The sequence below is a fragment of the Phocoena sinus genome, chromosome 21, assembly GCF_008692025.1.
Source record: "Phocoena sinus isolate mPhoSin1 chromosome 21, mPhoSin1.pri, whole genome shotgun sequence".
Classification (NCBI taxonomy): domain Eukaryota; kingdom Metazoa; phylum Chordata; class Mammalia; order Artiodactyla; family Phocoenidae; genus Phocoena; species Phocoena sinus.
Window position 1 is genome coordinate 5222673 of NC_045783.1, and position 27880 is coordinate 5250552.

The following is a 27880-nucleotide window of genomic DNA, read 5'->3' on the forward strand; positions in this document are numbered from 1 at the left end:
AGTCACTTCCAAACAAGATTTGAATACTATAATTAATAAGCTCAAACTCAATATCCAACAAAGAGAGCACACAAAGAATGAGTTCCAGTAACTGACCATGTACAGTCACAAAGAAAGCCTCAATGCATTTCTAAAATCAACATAATCTATAATACAACTAAATATAATAAAATTTAAAATTAATAACAAAAATTCCATCAGTCTGTAAACTAGAAAAAGAAAATAAAATAACTTTTCAGGTAAAGAAAAAATCATAAGGAAATTAAGATAAATTTACAACTGTTCAGCAAAGAAAGCACAACAGGCCAAAAGTGGCAAATATACAGGTAAAGCAGAATGTAGATGGAAGCATATTTTTAAAGTATGTTCATCAGAAAATAGAAAGACAAAAGAAAACCAGTCTAAGAATTCAACTAAAGAAGTTTGAAATACAGCAACAAAGTAAAATTAAAGCAGCAAGAGGGCAGAATAACTGAAATTAGAAATAAATGAACTAAAGAAGATGGTCCGAATGGATACTGGAGAACATAGAACGAATACAGTATTTTCATTATGTGCCTTCAAACAAAACAGAAACCCAATACATAAGACAGACAAGAGGTGTCACTCTGGCTGCGGTCTGGGGAGAGGACAAGAGGAGGCCTGCTCCCTAAGTCCCCTTCCTCAATTTCCTTCCGCTGAGGAACACTGAAAAATCATCATTTTAGAAGCCCGGTTATTAAACAGGTCCTGTATGAAGCTAGTGCTGGACTCACAAACCAGGAAAAAGGCCCTTCTTATGCGTCAGAGTGTGCTGGTGGTAGGAAACATTTTCTAGGGGGAAAGCAGGCAACACCAAAACATACAAACAAACAAAGAAACAAGCCCTGAAACAACTAACGCAGGACTGTTTCCTGGGATTTTTTCTTTTTCCCCACTCAGGTACACTTTTTGCAGGATTTCCTTTACTTAAAATAATAACTGTAGTAGGAAGATAACATTTTTGAGAAAAAAAAAATAAAGTCTGTACGTGCTTACTGCTGTATTTCAAAGAAAACAAATAATATACTCAATATGACACATTCTGATTCTGCTGATTTCACAGTCCTCACCCTATGCTAGGCTCCAGGAGTGGTGGAAACACCTGAGATTCTCAGCTTGGTTGCCTATCAGGATTCAGAAGCTCACATCTTACCCCAGGCCAATCAAGCAGAATCTCTTACGGTGCACTCAGGCATGCGTGTTTGTGAAGTCTCCTTTTGGTATTCCAGGCGCAAAGCTGAGAACCACTGGAATAGGGAATGGTTAAAAGGAAGCTCCAGCGTCTACTTGAATCCCACCCAGATCTGTCCTTAGCTCTTTCCTTTCCAGGGCTTTATCGGTCTCTGAAGACAAATACGGCGAATTAATCAAACAGGCAGATAGCAGGAAGACAGCGGGAACACTGCTACCCTGAGAGCGCCAGCATCCTCGAACACCTCAACAAGCTATGATGATGGACTCGCTCTGAGAGGGCAGCACCTAACCAAGAGAAACCACGAAGCTCAAAGCTTGGGCACAGTAAACCAACTACACAGATGTAGGGTAACTTGGACGTGACTAAACAGTAGTACAGGTGAAACATTTTTGAGGAATTCAGCTGACTTTCAACGTAGTGTGAGTCAACGCTGATTTGGCTGCCAGAAAATAAACTCCATCCAAGGCGGCATCAGCAAATGTATGATGTCTGGACAAGGAAGACCCTTTCTGCAGGCTTGCTGGAACCCTTTCAGTACGGAGTTACGTTCTGGGGCGTATACTGTCTGAAGAACATGGAGAACTAGATCATGGTGGATGAGGGAACTTGGAGCTGTCTTTAAAAAGGGGCGGGGGGGAGGAAAAGAGCATAGGGAGAACACGACAGATACTTTCAAAGTATGTGAAGAACTCACATAAGGAAGTTAGAGTCGCTTTGCGGTGTAAAGTCCAGAAGTCAGAGCAAAGGACAGATGGGAGGAAGCACTTCGCAGCGATGCTGACCGTCAAACGGGCAATGGACAGCCGCGCAGAGCGGGGACTCCCGTCCCGGGCAGGACCGAGGCTTCAAGTAAACCGGGGGGAGGGGAGTTTCAGAACCTGCAGCGCGTTGCCTCAGATGGGAAAGTCTCCTCTCCACCCCGGGCAACCGTCCCCGGGGTGCCTTGCCAACCAGGAGATGCTGTCGCCTTCGGCAGATGTCGCTTCCGACGACAGCGTGCTTAACACGTGTCTCTCCGTCACCCCCTTTCTCACTGAAAGCCAACGCCGCCCCTAAGCTTCTCGGTGAGGAGCCAGTTGCTCCTTCCGCATCTGCCCCGAGTCTGCGCTCCCGGGCCTTCCCCACACGGCCTGCCCTCATTCGGCTGCCCCGGGCCCCCGTGTGGCCCAACGGGCGGGGGTTCCCGGGCCCCGGCGGGGTCTCCCCTCGGGGCTGACTTTCTCTCGCCCCTTCTGGAATCCGGGGCTCCTTCCACCCCTCGAGCGGGACGCCCAAGGCCGGGCTGCCGGGACTCGGACCGGAGCCCCTGGCTGCCGAGGACAAAGGGCGGGCTTGGTCCTCTCGAGCCACCTCCCGGCTCCCGCGGCCCCCGTGCCCGGCGCGAGAGCATCGCCCCCGAGCCCCGGCGCCGCCAGAGCCCCGGGCCGCGCTCCGCGAGCGAGCGGGGGGAGGGGCGGGGGGAGGGGCGGGGGGCGGCGCGACCCGGGGCGCGGGGAGCCGTTTCCGAGGAAAGGGCGAGGGGAGGGCGGCCGGGCTCGGCACGCTCCCTCCCTCGGCCGCTTTCTCTCACATAAGCGCAGGCAGAGGGCGCGTCAGCCATGCCCTGCCCCTGCGCCCGCCGCCGCGCAGCCCCGCGCCCCGCGCTCCCCGGCCTCGCCGCCGCTCCCGCCGCCCGGCCGCCCGGCTCGCCCCGCCGCGGGGAAGGGGAGGGCGGGGGCACGCGGGCTCCGGGGGCGCCGCAGGGCCCGAGCCTCGCGGGGCGTCTCGGTCTGCCCCCCTCGCTCACCGAGGCGCGCGCCGAGCCGCCGAGCGGGGCGCCGTCCTCCCGCGCCCTCGCCTCAACTCGCCTCGCCTCGCGGGCCCCGGCCTCGGGCGCTCGGATGTCCGGTTTCCTGTGAGGCTCTGCCCTGACCCCGTCGCCTCGCGGGCGCTGGCCGGGAGAGCGGCTCGCAGCGTCGGGAGCGCCGAGCCCGGACCCGCTCCCGCCGCCGCGGCTCCGCGGGGTCCCCGGACGGCCCTCGCGGACAGGGCCGAGCCGCGAGGCAGCCTCGCCGGGGCGCCCGGCCCCGCGCGCTCGCGGCCCGTCCACCATGCACTTGCTGGGCTTCTCTCTGGCGTGTTCCCTGTTCGCCGCCGCGCTGCTCCCGGGTCCGCGCCGGGCGCCCGCCGCCGCCGCCGCCGCCGCCGCCGCCTTCGAGTCGGGACTCGGCTTCTCGGACGCGGAGCCGGACGCGGGCGAAGCCAAGGTGGGTGCGCGCCCGCGCGCTGCGGGGTCGAGCCGCGGGGGCTTCGGGTCGCTGAGGACCCGGAACGGGAGCAGAGGGCGGGTTTGTGTTTCACCTTGTGCGCCTGGGCTCCACAGTTACAGCGCTGAAGGTAGGGTTTCTGGGAGGAAGGTTTTCATAGAAAATAGGACAGCAAGTTAGGCGAGCGAAGGGTCCGGAAGGTGGCTGGTGACAGCGATCGTGCAGCCGCCGGAGGGCGGCCCCCGCCGGTGCGCCGAGCGCGCCTGGAACCCGGCGCGGGGAGAGCCCGAGTTCAAGCCGTCGGGAGGGCTCTGCTCTAACCTGGCAGGTTAGCGGGACTCCAGCGGCTCCCGGGCTTAGGTGAGCAGTCCTCCGAGGCTTGCTTTCCTGGAGAATTCCTCCGATGTGGCATTTAGTAACCGGGCTTGAGGGCCTCAGACTGCAGATTCACTCGGAGCAGTTGGTCGAGCTGGAGGTGCAACAGGATCTCCCATCACCATCACGCATGGCTTTTCAACTTAGTAAACGCTGCGTTTCTGAAATTTGGTCGTCAAGTACTGAAAAGTAAGGTGGATTTCCTTGTTGGTTTTTTAAATGCGATGTTTAACTCTTTGCCTAAAAAATGTTGCCAGGAGACTGTTGAGACTTTGGGATTTTCAAGTGTCGTATCGTGTTGGTGCCCGCTTCTCCCTTGATCTCCTGAAAGAGTATCTATTTACCTTAAAAGTTCAGAACTGACCTAAGGATGGAGAGTATGCTTAGAGGAGTTCTTAAATTCCTGAAGAAGTTTTATATTCCACAGAAGACTGGAAGTGTCGGTTCACACACTGGCAGTACCCCTGGCTGGAACTAGATTGCAGCACTTTATTTCACCTGACGGCAAGTGAAGGGCCAGGGGTGTGCAGTTGCCACCCTTGAGTGGACTTTATTGATTAGCATCTATCGAACGTGTGCAAATTAAATTGCCTTCCCGGTTTTATTTTGAAATACGCTGTAAGACTGAGTTTTGAAAAACCAAAATACTTTCGTGTTTAAGTTTTGGGAAAAAATTGAAATATTGGAATTTCAATTGTGGGATCAAGGGCGGGAAAAACTATGGAGTAGAAACATATACATTAAAGTTCAGAAAAGAGCGCTCTATGTGCATTGTGAAATAATTTTCAACACAGATATTTACATTGGTGTAATTATTGCCCTGAGAAAGTCTTCCTATCCTCAAATGCCACAAAAATGTAACCTTAGACCCACTAACACTTCCTGTAATTTAAATGCCTTGGATTTCATGGTATTGATTCACTTTGTTTCCTCCAATGATTTATTCCAAGTATGACTTAGGAAGGCAACTCCTCCCTATTGCCTATGTTAACTCACTTTGGTTTACGGCAAGAAAGCGTGAAATAGGAGGTGAAATGAGCAGCCTGTCCTGATAAGCCTAGAGCCTGTGTGAGAGTTGCTGCCTGCTGGGTGGATCCTGAATGGATGGATAGGCCCGTGTGTGCCTGTGTTTACATCTGTGTGGCTAGAGGATAAAAGTTAATGTGTTTTTAGTTTTCAAAATTGTCTTCATTGGTGATGTAATGAGAGCTTCCCTTTGCCATGAGAATCTTTGTGCATTCTTGTTGGCTTTTCATATTTGACCGTCTCTTATATATTCTGTATGGTGAGTATGGGTTGATAACTCTGTATGCGGTATGGACGCTTTTCCACACATGACGGCACCTCGTTCTAAGGCTCTGAGTTCCACAGACCACAAGGCAGTGTTACTCCCGCACCGAAGTGTTCCCCAGTGGTTGAGTAGCAGCCTGAGAGGGCATGTGTCATTAATGCCTGTGGCGAACTGCTGTGTCCTTGCCAGGAAGAGTCCAAGACACGTGGTCCAAAGACTCCATGTCTCTCCCTAGTGGACAAGACTAGTCCCTCATTTGGACGTAAGCCCTGGACGGGAGCTGATTGTTAATTTTCTGTGCTTTACATAAACCCCAAGAAGAGATTAGAGGAAGGTTAATAGAAGATGCTAGATATACATAGTCCCCAATAAATGCAGATTCTTGGTAATTTACGCTTCAGAAGTGTTTTTTAATATTAAAATAAAATAGAAAACAGCTCACAGGGTGTGAACCAATGTTAGCCATACCCTTCTTCACCTCATCCCCAAAGCCATACAGAAAATTGGAGGTAAAATCACAAATGGAAGCCAGATCTCCTTGTTTCTAGACCTATATTTACTGTTATTAGGTTCCTCTTTCTAATTATTCATGGTTGTAGACTTACTAAAAACTTCTGAAGTGTTTTTCCCAAGGATGTTAGTGCAAGCAAGTCAACATCAGAAAAGTAAGGCAAGCAAAGCATTGCCTAATTATATAATTAAAATTAACCACACATAATGGGGATAAAAGAGGAAATATTTAAAATTATCATCAAACTAAAGAAACCTGCAAAACCTAGAAAAAGCACTAGATTACTGACTATAATCGTTTGCCAATGTGAGATTAGATAGTTTTTTTTTTTTCCTTACCTGAGAACAACCAGTTCACCGTGGTTGGTTGGAGTTGAGTGTGGTTTTAAGAGAAAGGTTGGTTTATGATTAACAAAAGGAGGAGTTACTTCATTACTTCATATCATGAAATATGCTTTTATTCCAAAAGGTGGGTTGGACTGGGAGTTTAAATATCTAGATCCTTACAGGTTGTTAGAGTAATAAATGCAAGGAGAGCATATCTTACATTGCAAATGCCTTTGTTAATAAAGATTGAACTCAACAAAAGAAAGCTTAAAGATTTACAATCTTGTGTCAATTAAGTGAATGATCAAAAAGATCAGGGCTTCCCTGGTGGCGCAGTGGTTGAGAGTCCGCCTGCCGATGCAGGGGACACGGGTTCGTGCCCCGGTCTGGGAAGATCCCACAGGCTGCGGAGCGCCTGGGCCCGTGAGCCATGGCCGCTGAGCCTGTGCGTCCGGAGCCTGTGCGCCGCAACAGTGGGAGGCCCGTGTACCGCAAGAAAAAAAAAAAAGATCAAATATTATTACATAGACAAATGTAACTATCTAATTTTCTGTATTACATAAATAACTTTAAATATCCCTAAATTTATAGTTTAAGTGCAAAAAAACTGATTAGCTTAGTATTAACACTAGTTGCTTTAATGAGAATAGCTATTTTCAGTTAACATAGTAAAAGTGCATATGGTTTATGGTGACTGGCACAAAAAAAACTTCCTAATGATGGCAACTATTTTGTAACATGCCTTATTTTCTTTCTCATCATTTATAATTCTGCACACTTTTGTATTTGTTTTATTTTTTTATTTACTGTTTCAAAGTAATCAGTGGCAGTGTTTCTCAAACTACCATCTTTGTGCTAACTGCATCTGAACTCCCTACGGGTCTTTAATTTTTTATTTTTTCCTTACCTGAGAACAAGCAGTCCCTGGACTTGGGTCTAGGAACATACATTTTTAACTAGCATCCTAAGTCATTCTCATACACAGTGACAGTCTTACACTCAGTATCTCTGGTGTGTAACAATGACTAATTTCATTGGTTTTATCATATTCATTACATAGTTTTTGTGTTTGCAGGGTAATCTGTTAGGGATGGGGCATCTTAAAAGACAGAAGCCATTTTCCTCTCTTCAAGGAGCTTGCAACTCAGGTAGGAAAAATAAAGCCTGAAGCACAAAAATACTGTGAGTTATTGGAAGAAGAGTACCAAAGCATTGTCTGTGTCCTCAGGTTTGGGCAAGAGAGTCATCCATGTGGCCTAGTCGGTCTGGGTGCCTTGACTTAGGGCAGAACTTGAGCTGTAACTTGGATAGGAATTTCCAGCAGATGACTACATCAGACATCCCTTTCAGGTCTTGGATGGAGTGAGGAAGTGAGAGCGCAAGTAGAAGTGTTTGATGACAGCCGAGGGGTTATATAGAGTAACAGTGAAGACTCTTAAATAAGAATAAGCTTTCAAGGTGGATGGAGATCACAGTGTATATGGCCTGAATCAGTTTAAGGAATTTGAATGCTCTGAGTCTTGCTGTGAGTCTTGGAGGGTTATTCATGATTTAAGCACCTGAAAGACATAGGTAGTAAGAAGGCTATTGGAAATCATTTATGGGATTGATTAGAGGTCCGACAGACTTCTGCTGGGGGCCTGATCTAGTTGAGAGGCAGCAGTAATAGTCTAGAAGGGAAGTGACAAATAGAGCAGAGTGAGGACAGTGGAGACAGAAGAAGGAGATGTTACAGAGGAAGAACCCATAGATCTGGTGACTGATTAATATGAAAAGTGAGGGAGTGGGAGACATTAACCTTGGCATCAGTATTTTAACCATAGGAAAACGTTGGTCCTACTTGTAGGACTAGCGCACTTCAGAGAATAGAAGAGGCTGGTTTTCATTGATGTATGCTGGAAGCTGAAGGCATTATTCCGTAAGTCACTTAAGACTTCACTAGACCTAAGACTCTTTGGAGAAGTAAAATAAGCTTTACAAATTTACATCCCATAAAAGGAAAATAACTGTCTAGCATCAATAGGACTTAAACTTTCAAGAACTGTGTGAGCTCTTGACAAGTATTATTACAATCCTGAAAGGAAAATTACCAGTGTGCATATCCTATTACCCTGCGTTAGAAATGAGAAGGTAAATTTTATTCAAATAAAATAGGCCATAAATGTGGCTGTAATTTTTAATCATTTACTTGCAGCCTGCTCGGTGCTGCTTCTTTTTTTTTTTTTTGCGGTACGCGGGCCTCTCACTGTTGTGGCCTCTCCCGTCCTGGAGCACAGGCTCCGGACGCGCAGGCTCAGCGGCCATGGCTCACGGGCCCAGCCGCTCCGCGGCATGTGGGATCCTCCCGGACCGGGGCACGATCCCGCGTCCCCTGCATCGGCAGGCGGACTCTCAACCACTGCGCCACCAGGGAAGCCCTCGGTGCTGCTTCTTGCTTCATGATATTTCTCTGATGTACTTCAGATACCCATACTTTTTCGCAGTAACCAACCATCAGTCTTTAGAAACGAAGTTCAGTATTAGGGACATGTGAAATGTTTGTGAAAATGGAAACCTTTGAACCCTCTTCCTCTCTTTACCTCACTCTGCATCAATTCATGTTAGAGGCTCCGAGTCTGACATAATTAGGTTATAACTGTAATGTCCTGAGTATCTGTAAGTTAATTTCATTTTGTTTTTCACTACATCCCCCGGAGATGGATGTTATTATATTTTATTAAAGATGACGAATCTAAGACTCGAGTGACTCAACCAGGAGCAAGAATAGAGCTTTTTTCTTTTTGAAAAACTTTTGCAGCATGTATTTTAGAAAAGCGTGGTAATGGGTTTGAGCCTTTGGGCGTTGCTAAAGACCCACTGTCCATACTGCCTTCCTCCTTCCTGTAAGCTGTAGCAGTGTGCAAGGGGGCAGAGAGAAGTATTGCTGTACAGCGAGGACCCCCTCATTACTTTTATTTCGGCCACATTCCCCACAATGGAACAATCTGAAAGAAACCTGGACTTTCTTCCAGGGTTCACCATATGGTGCCCTCTGATTAAAGATGGATCATAACTGGCCTAATCCATAGTACTGTTGTAAGAATGGCTGCAGAACTGGAGGCCTAAGCAGGCCTCCTGACGATAATTGAACAGTTTTTCTAAGTTGCACTAATATAACTTCTGTGAAACATTGTGATCTTACTATGTCAAGTGACCTCTCAGGATTAATTGGATTTGGAAAGAACAGACTTTAGTTGCAGAGGCATGATACTTCCTCCAACGTCTAAACATTACCTTGTCCCCCCTTTCAGTGAACTGTTACATCATTCCTGGCGGATAAAAGCATTCTCTAAGTACTACACAGGCCTACTTTTTGTTGCAAAACACATATTTGTCACTTCCCATTTGTACAAGTTGTGAATTACGGTATCATTAATTTTTCACATTAGAAATATTCGCGTAGCAGAGAACTTTAAACAATAAGAGGTAATAGTTCATTTGATTTATAATGTAACGCTAAAGTTTACTGTACATAGTTTAGATCTGTCAGTGTAATCGTTTCTTCTGAAATTTACTCAGGCAGATCTTTCAGGTGCTTCCAGCCCTCAACTGAGTTACTGTTTTTTTCAGAGTTCCTAGTTTAACTGTTGGAGAGAGAAGAAGTTGTGTTGATTTAATTCTCTTTATTGGGCATCCATCATAGACTCAAATAGGCGCCTTAAATTGAAATACCTTTTGCCGGTGGATTCTTACCCTTTCCTGGTACTGATAGCACCCTAGTAGCTTTCAGATGTTAGAAGGGATTCCTGATGATTCCTTTTCTGCAATTCTGAAACCCCAAACCTCATTTTTGTAAATTGTTTGGTGCTATACCTTGATCTGATCTGACATAAAGCTATTTATAGTCTTTATTTATCCTCTAAGTTTGAATATATCTAAACTTCATTGAAGAAATAGTGATGTATTTATGAGATGCTGCCATAGACCTTGCTGGGGGTTGGGAGAGAATTAAAATGTATATGGACTGGGTTTCTTGAAAATTCTGGGATCTGAAGTTCATGCAATCCCCAGGGCTTATGGTAAGGGATTGGACTGGAGAGCTGTTCTTTTCCAAAGGGCTTCCTTCCTCAGTCACCTGTTGCCTGAGTGACAGCCTGGAAGGGAAATTGAAGGACTCAAGAAGGAGGCCCTGTGGACACCCCTACCTCCATTTTACCCATTAGAACAAGGTTTATGTACTTTTCACTCCAGATTCTCATAGTTAAATCTACTTCGATTCAGGGGCATTTTAATTAATTCTCACTAGCGGCAGCTTCAGTTCTAAGCAGGAAATTACAATGCAGTGAGTGATACAGAAAAATGTAGAGTGAGTGATTCCTGTCTATGACAGGAATCAAGAAACTTACTCATTAAAAATACCAGAAATGAGTTAAACGCAGACAGTATAAGGGATTTTTTTTGTAAGAGTCTGCCACTTTACCAGAAGTCGTTGGCTAGGCTTCTGGGGTATGCATGGGCAGTCATGGGAAAGGTGGGGTGATGTTGAGTCAGCTGTGAAAAACGGGTAGATGCTGGTTACGGAAGGGAGGGAGGGAGGGGTATTTCAAATATTGGAGTGTGAGAGCAGAGTACAGAGGCTAGTAATGCCACTGCGGTCAGGGGGTTTTTGGGCAACTGGGAGCAGACCCCTTTGGCTGGAGAGCCCAGAGCTTCGAGGGAAACAGAAGGGAATATTGTATTATGTGTTAGTGATTTTATTTTTAAAGGCACTTGCCATTTATTCAATGTTCTAAAGAAATAAGGTTATCTTCATAAGTGAATTTTCTGGACTCCCAAAAAGTTAGCAGTTTTAAGTATAAAAACTCAAAGTTATCGCGTTGATTAAAGTGTACTATACATAACTTCATTTTAATGACTCAGCTATAATGAAAACAAGAATTACTGCATTCCTCCATTGCCCTTCTTGTGACCATTATTTACCACCTCTGCTATGCAGTCACTTCTGCACGTTTTTAAAATTTATGTTTATTCTTCTCTCTTTTGCCTCCTTTCCCCCAAGGCTTCTCCTATACTTCTGTTCTTTGATGCTTGGGAGGTGTTTTTGTTTTTTATAGCTATGACCCCACCATTAAAGAATTTTATTTCAGCCTCTGGTGGTCTCACCAACTACTTCAAGAATAGCATTTGAAATGGGATTTGGTTGTATGTACCAAGAATCTAACTTCGGTGTCTTAAGCAAATTTGAGTTTATTTTTCGTGCCAGTGGAGTTAAGGGCTGGTGCCATGTGAAACTCTATTTGGCTATCAATGTCCCAGACTCTCCCACATATTCTCCCCCAAAGTTGCAACAAGACTAATTCCTCTACAGCATTATGTCTGATTTCAAGGAAGGAGGAATTAGGAGACAGGAATCTGGTGCCTTGACAGGAAAGCACAGGCTTTCTTGAAATCTGTAGTAGATTTGCACTTATTCTTATTGGACAGAACTGTCTTTTGGCCATCCCTAGCTGCAAGAGAAGCTGAGAAATAAAGCACAGGCAACTTCGAACAAGATTGGAGCTCCCTTTATAAGGAAGAAAAGGAGAATGGATTTTGAGTAGCCTGTGTTTGGTTTGTAACATTGTATCAATATGGTTTCTAATTTTGTTTTCTTTTTCCCACAGATTTCTCACTTTTTTCTCATGCTTGCAAACTTAGTGCCTTCCTTGTATACTCATGTGAAAGATTAATGTTATTGAAGGATTAAATTTTAAGTTATATGAATGTTATTATGTAAGACCTTTTGACTGTTCAAAAGATTTCAAGTTTAGTCTGGAGAGAGAGTTCTTACCTGAAACATTTGTAGAACATGAGAATTTAAACTTACTAATTTTGTTGTGTCAAAAGTAGGTGTAGTAACAGAAGGGGAAAACTTGGGAAAGCTAGTACCCTTGAAAGATATTCAAGTTATGTAGATTTCTGTGTAAGAAAAATCAATACCAAATCAAGCAAATATAACATTTTTAATTTAAATGTTTTTAATATTGGTGTTGGTTTTCCTTTTACTCTGTATTTTGTGTGAGGTTGGAAAGAGAAAATTTTCTGATTTTACTTGATTTCTTTCTAATGGATTCATCTCCCTTGCTTCATGCCTAACTGTAATAGGACTTTCTTCAGCCAACATGCTCATTTTTTCCTCTCACTGAGCTATAACTTTTGTGAGACCAATTTGGTGTTTGTGGAGACTTCCAGTGTCTGTGTGGAAAGTGAGGGACAACTATTGTCAGATCACAGGCTACTCTGATAACAGATAATCTGATAACAGATAATGACCTTACTGTGTTGATTTTCAGATCACCAGCTTGTGAGAATGGCAAAAAAGGTACGCATAAGAGGGAGATGGATGATTAAAATTTCTTCACACTACCAATAAAACACCAGGTACAGATTCAGCTGGGTTGTCCTCACAAAGGAAAAGCAGGGGTTACTTCTCCCAGGTGGAGTGTCCACGGTCTTACTACCAGATACAAGAATCTTCACGTGTGTTCTGTGGTTTCTGCCTGCACCTCTTCATGTGTCTTATACATTTACTGAGAAGGAAAATGGGAAACGGAAGCTCATAAGCATGTATTCAGTGCATGTCTGATGCTCATGGAGCCCTTGGGCACAGTTCTCTGTTATTTCTTCATTACCTTTAATGTTTCGCCATATTGATTTTGTTATTCAAATTTGTAAACCTATGTGTTAAACACATTTTTTTTTTCCAGTGAGCAGACCATGTATCAAATGTAATGGGAATTTGACATGAAAAGACATTTCGAACAGAGAAGGAAACGACTATTATGAGTGTTTGAAGTTCAAGTATTTACCTTGTTTAATTTCCATAGATCATCACCTGATACACTAATAAGATTGGACCAGTTTATGTTATCTTAAACTTTTCCCCCTGCAACTGGATTATTTATCCTTAATGGTTTGAATTATTCTTCCTAATCTGCCTTAGGGACAATTTTCATACGTGCTGATGTTTCAAAGTAGTCTCCATTAGAATTTAATTATTTGATGCCAAGCGCTGATTCTTTTTTTTTTAAGTGCATTTTCTTGAGAAAAGTTAAGTTTTGCACATTCATTGGTGATTTGTACTTTATGTGAATGAATGATGAGAGTGTGTTAGGGCAGAGGGAGAGAAGGAATGGGTATGTACCTAGAGGTCACGTCACAATTGGCTACTCTGAGGGTGGAGGGGAGGCAGAGGAGAAGGTGCTCGTCATTCAGAAAAGCCAGACCTTCGTGTGTGACAGCTGCCGTGGAATTCTCGTAACGTTTATTGAACTCTTTATCCTGATCACTTCAAACCAGCTTGGCAGGGCATCTGTTGCTCAAATAGGAGCTCAGTTATTTTTCAGGGGCAGTGGTCCAGAGGACACGATAATAGAAATACATAATTTCAAAGTTGAGTATATGTTAGATACTACTTTTATTCTCTGTTTGGCAAGTCTGTATTGAGAATTTATTCCACTCTGCTTCCTCAGGGAGATAGCCTATTCAGGTCACTGGAAATAACATGTCAGGTTTGATAAGAGACTTCATATGTAGCCAACTAAACCTGCTAAATATATTTAGAAAATCATTCTAGTGACTAATATCTTAAAGTGTTTCCACAATAACAATGTTGGTAATGTTAGGATTTACCCTTTTGCATTGGAAATGACTTGTCAAGTCTTCAAAGAGACTTTATGAGCAGCCAAATATACTTGCTAAGTATATTTAGAAAGACTTTTACTAATATAAAGTTTTTTTTAACATAGCCTCTTAATTTTAAGCAGTAATACTGATTGAAATCATTAGGTAGCTGGGAAGAGAAGTTAACTTGGTTTTTGTTCATTTAACATTTCTAAATATTTTCAGTTTAATGGGAAAAGAGGAATAAGATCCATCTACAATTGGAAGTTTCAATATGTAGGGTTACCAGGAAATAGGACTTTCAGGGAATACAGGGGCCCGGATTTGATTCCCAGATAATTCAAGTATGCCTTCTTTAAATATTCTATTTTATTTTGTTTTTAGAGTGCATAGGGTAGTGGAAACAGCATGGACTTTGAGGGAACTCTATTTGAATTTAGCACTGCACTTAGGAGGTGTATGATCTTAACACTTCTGAGTCAGATTCTCAGCTATAAACTGGGGCAAAGAGTGTGTACCGTACAGCATTGTAAACTCACGTGAAACGCTGTCTCACAAGTTAGCTACTGGTAAACATGAGTTCTCCGTCGAGGGCCTGTCAAAACCATTCAGTGCATCAGTGGGATTCCCCACTCCTGCCTTCAGTGTCCCTACCTGAGGTTCTGTGATTCAAGGTCCACAGATGGAATAAAGTTCACCTAAATATCCATTTATTAATGTAGTATCTGCTAGCTCAATACATTTTAATAACATATGAATAACACATTGCTCTTTTCAGCATAGCTGTGACCTCCCCATTGCCAAAGCCCGTGTACGACGGTTAGAACTCCTTGTTCTGTGCTCTTTTATGCAGTGGTCAGTCAGGTGTGGCCACAAGAGAGGCTCAAGAAAGCAAAGTCTTATCGTACCCGGAGGAACGGGTCGCCAGGGGAGGTTTTGGTGAAGAGGCAGAAGGCAAGAGCGAGGGGGAAAGCTGAGACTACATACAGCCTCCCTTGGGGTTTCCCAGGGAAAGACGAGGCAGGGCAGCTTGGACAGTTAGGAATTGGGGAGTTTGAATAATTTCAGTGGCACTAAGCTAGAGGGGCGGTCCCTCGTTGCCTGGTACCTGGCCCTGGGATGGTTAAGGCAGAGGAACACTGCTTCCTGGAGTGTTTGGGCCAGAAGAGAAGGCCAGGCTCTGTGATGGGTTAGTTTGTCTATCAAAGGCATGCTCCCAGCTGAGCGCTTCTAAGAACTGGTCAGCCTCAGAGCGGCAGTCTTTCCCCAACCAGAAAGGTGTTTAAATTTTCAGTTGTCAAAACATCGGAATATGCAGAAAATTTTAAATGTATACAGTGTGTCCTATTACTTGACTTGGCAACATTCGCAGTAGTTGATCTCTCCTTTTCTTGATACGCTGTCTATCTTGGTTTTCTTTGACTCAGTGGTTCTTTCTCCTCCACTGCTGGCTGTTCTTCTTCCAGAATTTTTAATATTGAAGTGCCCAGGGATTCCCCCCCGTGTCCTCTGTTCTTACAACCGCTCACTCCCTTGGTGGTGTAACCCAGTCCTATGGTTGTAAATAGCCCCCAAATTGGGTCTTCAGTCCAGATCTCTCTTCTGAAGTTTAGAAGATATAACCAATTCACTCTTCCACTTCCTGTTTGGCATTTCCACACTTCTGATCTCCTCCACCCCTGGTCAGATTTGCTCTTTCCACAGCCTGCCCTAACTCAGTTAGGGTGACAAATTTCCTTAATTTGGTCAAGTCCCAATCTGTGGAGTCATCCTTGGCTTACTTCTTTCCTACCTCATATCCAAATTCATCAGGGAATCCAGTCCTGGTGGCTAAGCCTTCAAAGGATATCCAGAATCGAACCACTTCTGCACGTGGCTTCTGCCACTTCTCTCACCTGAGCCACCATTGTCTCTCAGCTGGTTCACAGCACGGTCTGCCCACTAGTCCCACTGGGTCTACACTCAGCCACCTCGTGGAGTATTCTCAACAGAGCAGACACACTAACGCTTTTACACTGTAAGTCACATTACATCCGTCTCTTATTTAAGGCCTTAGAATAGCTCCCTATTTTACACAAACTAAAAGCCAAAATCTCTGCAAAGGAATAGCAGTCAGGGTTCTGCAAATGTTTTAGTTGAAAAGAACTTAATGAGTGGTCTGTTTTATAGAACTGTAGGTGTTTATGAAGCACCCAGAGACCAGCAGTGGCGGGAAGTCCTAACCATCCTATTCTTGCAGGGCCAGGATGAAGGGAATGGTGTAATCAACCCTGGAAATTGCGGGGCACCATGGCAGAGGGGCTGCCCAACAGGCTCTGGAACCATGGAACGCACACACTTTCGTGTCTACGGCGAGGCAGGCAGGCAGTGAGGGGAATATATATCCCAACCTATTTTTTGTTCACGTCCTAGTCAAACACTCGGTTTTGTTATTAGCCTTTTCCATTTTAGTGGTTCTGGTGGTTCCATAATGATATTTCATTGTGGTTTTGTTTTGCCTTTCCAGAGTGACTAATGAGGCTGGAGATCTGCTTATAAGTTTTTTGCCCGTTTGAATATTCTCTTTTCTCAAATGCCTGTTTAAGTATTTTGCTCATTTTTCTCTTTGGCTATATATCTTTTTTAAATTGACTTTTTAGAATTTCTTTACATGATTTGGACCCCAGGTTTTTGTAAGATACATACGTTACACATATCTTCTTCCATCTCCTACTGGCCTTGTTTTTATTTTTTCGTTTTTGTTTTTTTCTTTTTTTAATGACTGGAACTTTTAAATTTTAATGTAGAGTGAGTGGTTCCCTCTTTTTCCTTAATGTAGAGTGGTGTTTCTTCTTTTTCCTTTATGGCTTTTCATATCTTGTTTAAGAAATCTTTGTCTATTCAGTGTCATGATGATAGTCTTATAGAAGCTTTATTGCTTTACCTTTCATGTTTAGATTTATAATCAACCTGGAATTGATATTTGTATAGGGAGGAGAGTATGAATCAGGATTAACTGTTTCCACTTAGATGTCTAAGTATCTCAGTGTCTTTCCCACTGCTCTGCAGTGTTATTCTTGCCATCAATGATCTCTCTATACGTATACAGTTTTTTTCTGGACTCCCTGTTTTATATTTCACTCTGCTGTCTTGCATCAGTATCACACTGTCCTAAATTCTGTAGTTCCATAGAAAAACTTGATACATGGCACAAATACTTCTGATTTGTCCTTTAATATTGCCTTGACAGTATATGGTGGGATTATTGCATTGAATCTAAAGATTAATTTGGGGAAAACTGGCATGCTAGCAATATTGAGCCGCCTTTTAGGTCTTTTAAAATTTCTCTCAAATAATATTAAAACTTTTTAAGTTTTTCCTTTTGCATAGAGGCCTTGCACATCTTCCTTGTTGGTACCTAGGTATTTGACATTTCTGAAGCTATTGGAAAGGGATTTGTTTTTGTATTTTATTGTCTGTTTTTCTGGGTCAAGTATTCTAGGTTGGCATTTATTTTCTTTCCATACTCTAAAGATTTTTTCCATCATCTTCTGACCAATCTTATTATCACTTCTTTGAACAAGAAATGGTTTTCATTGTTGGCTTTTAAGGTTTTCTGTCTTGGATTTAAGTAGTTCTGTTATACTTTTAGGTGTAGCTTCCTTTGTATTTAATCTGCTCGGAGTTCATAGCAGTTCTTGATTTTATAGCTTGGGTTTTTTTTTATTATTTTGAAAAATTCTAGACTATTATTTCTTCAAATATTTCTTCTGCCCTGTAGTCTCTATCCTTCAGTTGAATGTATGTTAGCACTCTCCACTGTCCCCTCTGTGTCACTTTTCTGTGTTGTCTATGTCTGTTATGCTTTTTCTCTAGTTTTCTCTGGATGTTTTCTACCGATTTACATTCCAGTTCACTAGTCCTCTCTTTTGCCCTAATACTATCAATCCAATCTGTTGAGATCTATTTTTAGTTACTATATTTTGCAGTTCTCAAATTTCAATTTTTTTAAGAAATTCAGTTTCTTTGCAAACATTCTTCATCTTGCCTTCCATTTTCTTAAACATACTAGTCACTGTGTTTTACAATACCTGTTTCAATATCTGGCTCATCTGTGGTTTTATTTATATTGTCTATTTTTTCTAGGATTTTTTTCCTCTTAGTCTTATTTGTAAGTATAGTTGAAATTTTTTATTGAGTGTCTCACATTGTCTATGAAAAATTATAACTGTCAGAATTATGCTGTTTGGGTTTTTTGTTTGTTTGATTATCCAGAGAAGGTTTCCGGTATCCTCTGGTAGTCAGGTAAACTGGGGACAGATCTCTCCAATTCAGTCGGAGTGTGACACGGCTGGAGGCTTGTCTCCAGTCTTTGTGAAGGTCATTCTGCTCTGGTTTACCCACGTTGCTAGGGAGTTGTCATTCAGAAGAACCATTTGAGAGCTTATGGGTTTATGCGGTCCTTCCTTGGCAGGTCCTGAACTCCGATTTTGGTTTTCTCAGCACGGTAATACTGCTGAAAACATCCTTGTGCTTTGCAGATTTTTGTATGGTTACTTTGCTTCTTGCCCTGGGCGCTTCAGACATTAAGCCAAGTGCCTCAAGAGGAAAACCATAAGTGTCAGACTTGTGTCTCTTGTGTTACCTTCTCTCCAGGATCTGAGCCCCTCAAATCCTGACTCCTGCAGCCTCAAACTTTAGTGTTTTACCTGTCCATCCAGAGTAGAAAGTGTGCCAGACAGAAAGAATGCCAGAAGCCTCACCTTTTTCTTTTACCTCTTTGACCTTCTCCTGGACTCTCAGCCTCTTTCCCATCCATTGACTGGCGTATTACCTGAGGGAAAAAGTAGCCCTCAAAATGTCAGTTCACCTCTCTGAATTTTTTTTTCCTACCCAGGATCTCGGCCACTGAAGCCTGGGATGCCTCTACAGTTTTGCCTTCAAGTAGGTGTTGGCTGTTTTAAATTTTATCTCCTGTTTTCTAATTCTCAGCGGGAGCATTGTTTTGTCACAAGCTGCTCCATCATGGTTAGAAGTGGAATTCACTAAATGAGCCATCTGAGTCATTATCGTGAGGTTAGCATGGCTTAGTGACGGAGGGAACAAAGCTTCTGGATAGGCTCATGGGTTAAATTCCACTTACTGTGTTTGAGATGCTTACCCACTGGAAGTTCAGTTTTATCATCTGTAATCAGAAAATCAGACTTTTTTCATAAGATTTTTGTGAGGATTAATGGGAAAAAATGCACATAAAGAATTTGTTGCCCAGGGTGAGTACGACTTGAGTGCTTATGTAATCTCTGATTTCCCTCTTTCACTTCATTTTTGGCTTCCTAAAAATGCTTACTTTCTTATTAGATCTTCACTATATATGGAGACACATACGCACACACATACATGTATATGTATATATGTGTGTGTGTAGATAGAAAGATAAAGAGATGAATGGATGCACTTTATCAGAAAGAATCTGTTCTACCAAACTGTCAGAAACATAAATAACTAATTTATAAGAGATTTTAGGATTGTCTTAAGACCTGCTGACTCGAGGACTCATGTTCTGAGTCTGCCTCTCACCTCAGCTCTGCGCAGCCATGAGCAATTGAATCATAGATACAGGGTGAAATAGAAGATTTTCTCTCCTCTCTGCGCGTGGCTGGCCCAAAGGCATGGCACAGTGCTTAGTCATAGTGATTAAATTTATGCTACATAAGGCTAATAAACAGGTCAGAGACAGCTGGGTCTACCTGTCACTTTCTAAACTTTCTCTGCCTCTGACCAGATTTTCTTCTCAGACAATGATTTCTTCCAATTCGGAATGAGTTCTAGTACTCTCTGTCATCTCATTTTATATTCTATGTCCTTCTTTCTCCCCTTGGATCTCTCCATCTGCCTATGAGGAGCCTGTATGCACTTTGTCTTATTTTTGTGTCCCATAAGATATAAGTAACATAAGTGCTAAGTATATGTTTATTTTTCTGGTGTTACATGGGCTGTATATAATGTGCATGGGGGAGCAGATTGACCAAGGCAAAGAGTGTACACACACACACACACACACACACACACACATAGAGTAATTCATTATTGTCCTTGAGGCAATATTCAACAGTAGAAATCCTATAATCTTCATAAATCTGTGACAGTTTTGGGGGGATTTATTTGTTTTTTAGTTAGCACCTACAAAAACTGTATATTTGTTCTTCTGAAAACTCACATGTGCATATGTCACTAAACAGTTTATATCAGCTTTTCTTATATTCACAGATATTAGGTTAAAGATACTTAGAATGCCCACTGATATTTGAGGGAAAAGGCTTAGCAAGAAGAGGTAAATATATTTGTTTATCAATTGTATTATTTAATATTCTAGCAAACTTAGGACAATTCCATAGAAGATCAGTAATCATAACACTTTTTAGTTTGTTTTTGATTGTCATTTGCTTTTATTAGATCAATAGCAGGAATCTACAGAATATTTTCACCTTAGGGAACAAATCACTTTAAATTCCTAGGATCCCTGACCTTGCTCTTTGGGCTGGGCTTGCAGGGTTCCAGACTTCTTTATACTGACCTTGAGTGATTTTACCATGTGCAGACCACTGGTGCTGGTACTGTGAGTAATAATAAGCTTAAATGACATCTTAAACAAGATTGATGCTGCTTGGAGCTGCCTCGATGTGGTGTTTGTTCAATTATTTAAAATATAATTCTTTGTTTTGGAATCAGCAGATTATTAATGAATGGCATGTTTCTGGGGAATAAATAGGACTTTTTGAAGGCCCATGCATGGGGAAAAAAATGGCCAGAAAAAGAGCTCTTTCTTTCATTCCATGTTTCACACAGAATCTTTAGGTTATATGAGAAAACTTCTGGAATAAACTTGTGAAGTGTTGGATAAGAAAAGGAAACAGTAAAAGTTTGTTACAAAGTGGAATTCTTGTTACATCTCCTTGGTACCTGCTACTCTGGGGACCCTTTAGTCTGTTGGCTTATAAATGTTTATTAAAAATGTATAGACAGTATAGCCTAAAAACATCAGAAGACATTTTAGCTAGACATAATTAAGTCAGATTAATCCTGCGAAGCACTGAAAGATGGTTTTGCCTGGAGACATTTTTTATTCTTCGGCAGTAACTGTTAGAGAAAAGCCCATTGCTTAGTAACGTAATTGAAATGTCTGCATACAATTCAATTAAAAATAGCTTTTATTTTAAATTATTTTCCTAAATATAGAAAAAATATAAGGGTCTTTATAGGTAATTTTTTAAAAGCAGAAATACATTAAAATAATTATCTGTAACATTACCATCAGAACCTGCCATGCTTTGCTCTATATATTCTCAAACTATATTCAGAGAAAATAAAGTCATGCTTAAAATATTATTTTATAGCCCACTTTTAAAGTATAATATTCACTATTATTCATATCCTGAACTATTCCTTAAGAATTTTAATGACTGCATTTCTACTTATGTTTTGTATCCTCCTTGCTGTTAACTATTTTCATTTTTCTCTGTAAATTTATTTCTTTACATATTTTCTCTAGTAATTGGAGAGGTGTGCCTTCTTCAGTGATATTCCTGTTTACCTTTTAAGTTTTAAAAAATACCTTAATCTGTTTTACTCTGACAATACCAGTAGTAAAATTTATTTCTCTGGCAAAGAGATATAAAACATTTGCTGCATCCATCCTCTCCAAAAAGCATGTCTAGTTTTGGTGATGTAATTGGAGAATCAAGACATATTATTTTAATATCTTATTATATTTTACATTTATCTCTTCTTCATGGAAAATTGAATAAGGGTTTACAACCACATTGCACATGTATTTCATGCACATGTAATTTACAGACATGCAACCCCATATAATTTACATTCACATGTAATTTACATGTCGGTGCTTTTTACAACCATATTGTACATGTATTTACAACTACCTTGAGATGTATGTAAACCCAGATCCCTGTGAAATGATTTCCAAGCTCACTATCAGTTATTTTATAATGTAAGTTCTTTATTTTGATTTAGTTTTGAGTCAGCTGAATGATGTCTTTTAAACAAATGCTAGGAAAAAGTGTGGGAGTCTATGGATTGTATTCCTTATACATATGAGGATATCATTTCGTTCTGCTTTATTCACACATTAATGGCAAAATACTAGGCAGTAGAATTCATAGCACACAGCATCCCCTACTTCATCCACCCCCCTACCCCCAACTACAAGAACAAACTATAAACATTCTTTAATTGCTCTTTGGCATTTATGTTATGGAAGAGAAATATAAGATATCAATAGAATTTTACCTGTGTAATTATTCTATTTCCAGGTTTGGGGGGATTCTTTTTATTTATTTTTATTTGTTTACATGTTACAGAAAACTTTTCTTATCCTTAGAGTTTAAATATTTCATTGGGATGTGTCTACATATTATTCAGTTCTCACAAATTGTGACTGGTGCTCAGACTGGTAATAAGTGAGCGTTCTGCCACAAAGCTTTCGTGCATTTGGAGCTATTGCTGATGATACCATTATTTTCTTTAATATTAGTCCCTCAGATGATGCTTCTTCTCTAGCTCCTCTTCTTTTCTGTGGAATTCCAATTTCCTGTATTGATTCTCCTGGAATTGTTTTGAAATTTTATAATTTTTCTTGTTTTTATAATTTTACCACTTTCCTCTGAATTCTGAAAGAATCTGCAAGGATTATCTTTTAATTCACTGATTTTTTGGTCACAGAGTGCCTCTTTAGCAATTTTGAATTAAGTAGTTTGATGCTTATCTTAATTTCAGCTTTCCTCATTTAAGGGGTTTTTTGGGCCCTTTTTTGTGGACACAGTGTGATATTTTGAAATAATCTCCTATGTTATACAGTATTATAAAAAGTCATTTATTCTAATTTTTAAGGTGAATTTTTTGAAGCTGTTTTATACTTTCACAGCTGATCATTTTTCTCTGATCTCCGGCCTTATAAATGAATGAAAATGACCGCATAGTAGAAGTTGAGGAGGGTTTTGTTAGAGGATATATGAGTTCCTGTTAAATAGAATATTTTAGGTCCAAAAATATAGCTATAAGAGTTTTGAATTCTTTCAGCTTCTGTCCCTTTTTATATGCAATGAAAACTCCCTCTCTCTATACTTACATTCAGTGAGAATCTTGGAGGAATGGGGTTAGAAATATGCACTCAAGTCACCATTTAGATTGTAAAGTGAAAATAAAGCAAACAAACCCAGATATCTTCATGTATGAACTGTTTCAATATGCTTCACTCATTTTAAAATAATGTCCAAAGTATCCTAATGGTTAGATTTTTCCACAAGTGTCTTTTATTTCCCCCGCTCTCTTAAATGAATTGGCTCAGCCCCCAAATACCAGGTGTAAGAAGTCTTTCCAAAGGGAGGCATATTAAATTTAATTTCTAAATATAAATTGAGGAATATTTATCCTGACAATTCTAAATTTCAACGAACAGTATAGTTACTGAGTTTTTACTTTGATGAGACATTATTTTAGCTTTTTCTGTGTTTATGAATTTTTACAATTCAGTTGTGACTTTTTACTGGTTCTCCCTTTCACGAAGGTAGATAATTTTCATAACACTGAAAATTGTCCTTCCAGTGGGAGTTTCTTAGTGTTTTGGAAAGTCCCCTAATCATATCAACAGGAAACTCTTCTAGTGCACTTAAAATACAATTCAGTAACAATGGACCTGAAGATGAGTTACCTTGGCTCTGCTATCACTGGGTTTGGATGACAGTGGAATGAGCTTGCAAAGGCTGGGGTAGCACTCAGAAAACGCCAGTCAAGACTAATACATGGAAGAACCAGGGTCTCTTCTAGGGATGGCCATGGGATAGTGCCAAGACATATGATACACAGTTGCAGATTTATGAAATACAGGCAATGTCCTGGAAAATTATGCTTTCACTTGTATGGAGTTTTCTTATATAACTATGAATGTGTGTGTATCAGTGGCATCGTGTTACTTCTGAGTGTCTTAATTTGGGCTTCCATAGAAGTAGACTTTAAGATGGGGATTTGAGGCAAGGAGTTTATTTGGGAGATGATCCCAGGGTACACTGATAAGGAAATGATAAGAAAAGACGAGATAGGAGAGGACCCAGTAAATGGCCCATAATCGAGGAAGCTACCACTGTGAGTATCTGGAGTTTAATTCCACTGCGGAACTCTGGGAATCAGCATAGAACCATCACCTCAGTGTGTGGTGATCTACTCCAGCAGCAATGGGAAAATCATGGGCTACCTAATCAAACACATAGCTGCTTCTGTCACTTTGAGTAAAGAAAACGTTGACCAGCATTTTAAAAATCATATCGATTAATATATATGTGGTGATAAATGCTGTGTTTTGAACATTGTAAAGAATTTGGAATTTGAGAAAACAGAACTGGTTTGGAATTCTGCCTAATTACTCTCTATTTGATCTCAGTTAACGTTTAATTTCTCTTCGCTTTAAGTTCATCATCTGGAAACTAGTGACAATAATAATATTCTTGCCTCTCTCAGGAATTTGTTGTAAGAATCAATTTAGGCAATTGACATGAAAGTACATTCTAGGCATGTACTTTTTTGCATCTAGACATGCAAAAAAGACATGCAGTCTTTTTTTTTTTTTGCGGGAGCACAGGCTCCGGACGCGCAGGCTCAGCGGCCATGGCTCACGGGCCCAGCCGCTCCGCGGCATGTGGGATCTTCCCAGACCGGGGCACGGACCCATGTCCCCTGCATCGGCAGGCGGACTCTCAACCACTACGCCGCCAGGGAAGCCCAGTCTTTTTTTTTAAACATCCTTATTGGAGTATAATTGCTCTACAATGGTGTGTTAGTTGCTGCTTTATAACAAAGTGAATCAGCTATAAATATACGTATATCTCCATATCTTCTCCCTCCTGCGTCTCCCTCCCACTCTCCCTATCCCACCCCTCTAGGTGGTCACAAAGCACCGAGCTGATCTCCCCGTGCTGTGTGGCCGCTTCCCACTAGCTATTTATTTTACATTTGGTCGTGTATATATGTCCATGCCACTCTCTCACTTGGTCCCAGCTTACCATTCCTCCTCCCCGTATCCTCAAGTCCATTCTCTACATCTGCATCTTTATTCCTGTCCTGCCCCTAGGTTCTTCATAACCATTGTTTTTTAGATTCCATATATATGTGTTAGCATACGGTATTTGTTTTTCTGTTTCTGACTTACTTCACTCTGTATGACAGACTCTAGGTCCATCCACCTCACTACAAATAACTCAGATTTCGTTTCCTTTTATGGCTGAGTAATATTCCATTGTATATATGTGCCACATCTTCTTTATCCATTCATCTGTTGATGGACACTTAGGTTGCTTCCGTGTTCTGGCTATTGTAAATAGAGCTGCAATGAACATTTTGGTACATGACTCTTTTTGAATTATGGTTTTCTCAGGGTATATGCCCAGTAGTCGGATTGCTGGGTCCTTTAGTACTTCTATTTTTAGTTTTTTAAGGAACCTTCATACTGTTCTCCATAGTGGCTGTATCAGTTTACATTCCCACCAACAGTGCAAGAGGGTTCCCTTTTCTCCACACATTCTCCAGCATTTATTGTTTGTAGATTTTTTGATGATGGCCATTCTGACTGGTGTGAGGTGATACCTCATTGTGGTTTTGATTTGCATTTCTCTAATGATTAGTGATGTTGAGCATCCTTTCATGTGTTTGTTGGCAATCTATATCTTCTTTGGAGAAATATCTATTTAGGTCTTCTGCCCATTTTTGGATTGGGCTGTTTGTTTTTGGATATTGAGCTGCATGAACTGCTTGTAAATTTTGGAGATTAATCCTTTGTCAGTTGTGTCATTTGCAAATATTTTCTCCCATTCTGAAGGTTGTCTTTTCGTCTTGTTTATGGTTTCCTTTGCTGTGCAAAAGCTTTTAAGTTTCATTAGGTCCCATTTGTTTATTTTTGTTTTTATTTCCATTTCTCTAGGAGGTGGGTCAAAAAGGATCTTGCAGTGATGTATGTCATAGGGTGTTCTGCCTATGTTTTCCTCTAAGAGTTTGATAGTGTCTGGCCTTACATTTAGGTCTTTAATCCATTTTGAGTTTATTTTTGTGTATGGTGTTAGGGAGTGTTCTAATTTCCTTCTTTTACATGTACCTGTCCAGTTTTCCCACGGTCACTTATTGAAGAGGCTGTCTTTTTTCTATTGTATATTCTTGCCTCCTTTATCAAAAATAAGGTGACCATATGTGCGTGGGTTTATCAGTACAGGCAGTCTTAATTGGCTTTGTTAGCAAATGGTAGTGCCAAAGAATTAATCTCAGAAATCAAAAATGCAAAAGATATGTTAAGCCACAAAATTTTAGTCAATTTACAGATTTTGTAGTGTTTCTGAATAAATATGGCAAGTATATGTTATATTTATATTGAACAAGCCATAACTATGTTAAAAGATTGACTGTTTACTGAGAGTGAAAAATCTCATTGTTATTTTTCTATCATACATTTTAAAATTGCATTGTTTTCTATCCCTTCATTAGAAATGTTTTAAACCAATTCATTTATGTAGGAATAAAAACATTTCAGTGGTCTATCAGACATTGAACTCTGCATCATCTACTTTGGAGGGGTTATAAGACTGTGTTCTGATTCTAGATTTTCTAAAACTTTGGCAAAATCGGATTCTGAGTCTTCCTTTGCATCTGTGTTAATATTAGCAAACTTTCTTTGGGGGCACAGCGAAGAACAAACCGTCTTTGATGAAAGGGTCATCCTAGCTGCCAGTGACCAAAAGAGGTGCCTGCTGAGAAGCTTTGTAGCCATACTCCAGACAGACAAGGATTCAGGGGTGAGGAATCGACACACTAATGAATTCCAGAAGGTGTGATTGCTGGCTTCTCTCTTCTTAAGCCCTAGACATAACGCATTGGTGCTCAGGTTTTTTATCCTGTAGGCCATGCATCATTCTTTGACATCCCCTGCCATTTCCCACCCCTACCTAAAATAAGCCCCAAACAAAACAATAATAAACAATTTGCTGTTTGATTTTTAGACAGCACTACCATCAAACAGCCCTTAAGAATGCCACAGCTGCAACCTGTCACTTAGTATTTCAGCAGGATCAGGCTGGAGGCAAAAGAAAGGGGCAGGGAAGGCCAGGGTGTGTCAAAATTTTTCCTTCTTATAGATTTGAGTTCATTGCGGTCAGTATCAGTGAGCTGTTTTGGACCTGTTTCTATGTGTTTAGTTCCTGCCTTTCATCAATAAATTGTAACTAACCCATTCACTGAACGCTGTATGCCTTGCACTGTAGTTTTCGGTCCTTAAAAATAACATCCGATCATAGGTATTACTGTTCTTATTTTACAAATGAGGAAACTGAGACTTCTAAGTCACGGATCTAGCTCGTAAGCGGCAGAGCTGATGGACTTGGATATCTTAGCTCTTTCGGAATACCACCTCTCTTTTTATTAGCCAAGTTTCGATTCTTCTGTGAGAAAGTCATGTTTCTTACTTATGTGTGAGGGACACCCTTTTTGGTTATATAAAATGTGCACATTTATATCTTACATGGAAAACTTTTATTAGAGGATGTCCTCATCTTTGCAAGACTGTTGAACTAACAAAAGACTCAAGAAATTTCCATTTTAATAGTGAGTAGAAGGAATGATTCTCTTTGCATTTTTCATCCCTTTATATCTAAGTGACTTTACTCTGTCAAAAGATATCAGAGTGAAGGAGAAGACAGTTTTTTGTTGGCAGTCCCATTTGTATCTTTAGAGCTAGAAGATCTTGTCTGTATTACATGCAGACTATGGAAAGTCAGGAGACCATTACAAATGCCAGTATGAGCTATGTCTAAGCCACACCACCAATAGGAGAGGACTTACTCTTCAGGCCTCTATTTTCCATATAAATTATGTCCTGCTTTTTCCTGGCATTTACAGGATCCTGGACAGTCTGATGTTTTCTGTTTGTTTAGTGTATTAAAATTTCTAAGAACTTCTTGATTAATTGTGTGGAGGTCTCCACTTTAATATTGAGGAGACAGAAGTATCCAGCCCAGGAAAGATCCATTTCAAAAGTTTTAATGCAACTTAATGGAAATTTAAAGAAAAATTATTATATTTAGCAGTAATTTTGTATCACACTTTACAGAATGCAAGTTAAATTGGACTTTTCTTGTTAGTCAGATTTTACAGATGAGGAAACCAAAGCAGAAAGATGTAACATGAAATGTGAAATCAGTTCATCTAATTATTCTCTCTCTTTCTCTCCCCTCTCTTCCTCCTCTC

The 27880-nt window shown here is 41.1% G+C and overlaps 1 protein-coding gene across 1 annotated transcript in view; it reads left to right on the top strand.

The window, feature by feature from the left end:
* Nucleotides 1-3184: 3184 nt before the first annotated feature.
* VEGFC (vascular endothelial growth factor C) overlaps nucleotides 3185-27880 on the top strand; it is a 79697-nt gene continuing 55001 nt past the window's right edge. The window contains exon 1 of the mRNA XM_032618230.1: nucleotides 3185-3462. Within this exon, the coding sequence (XP_032474121.1) occupies nucleotides 3307-3462 (156 nt within the window). The 5' untranslated portion in view covers nucleotides 3185-3306. The remainder of the gene's footprint in view (nucleotides 3463-27880) is intronic.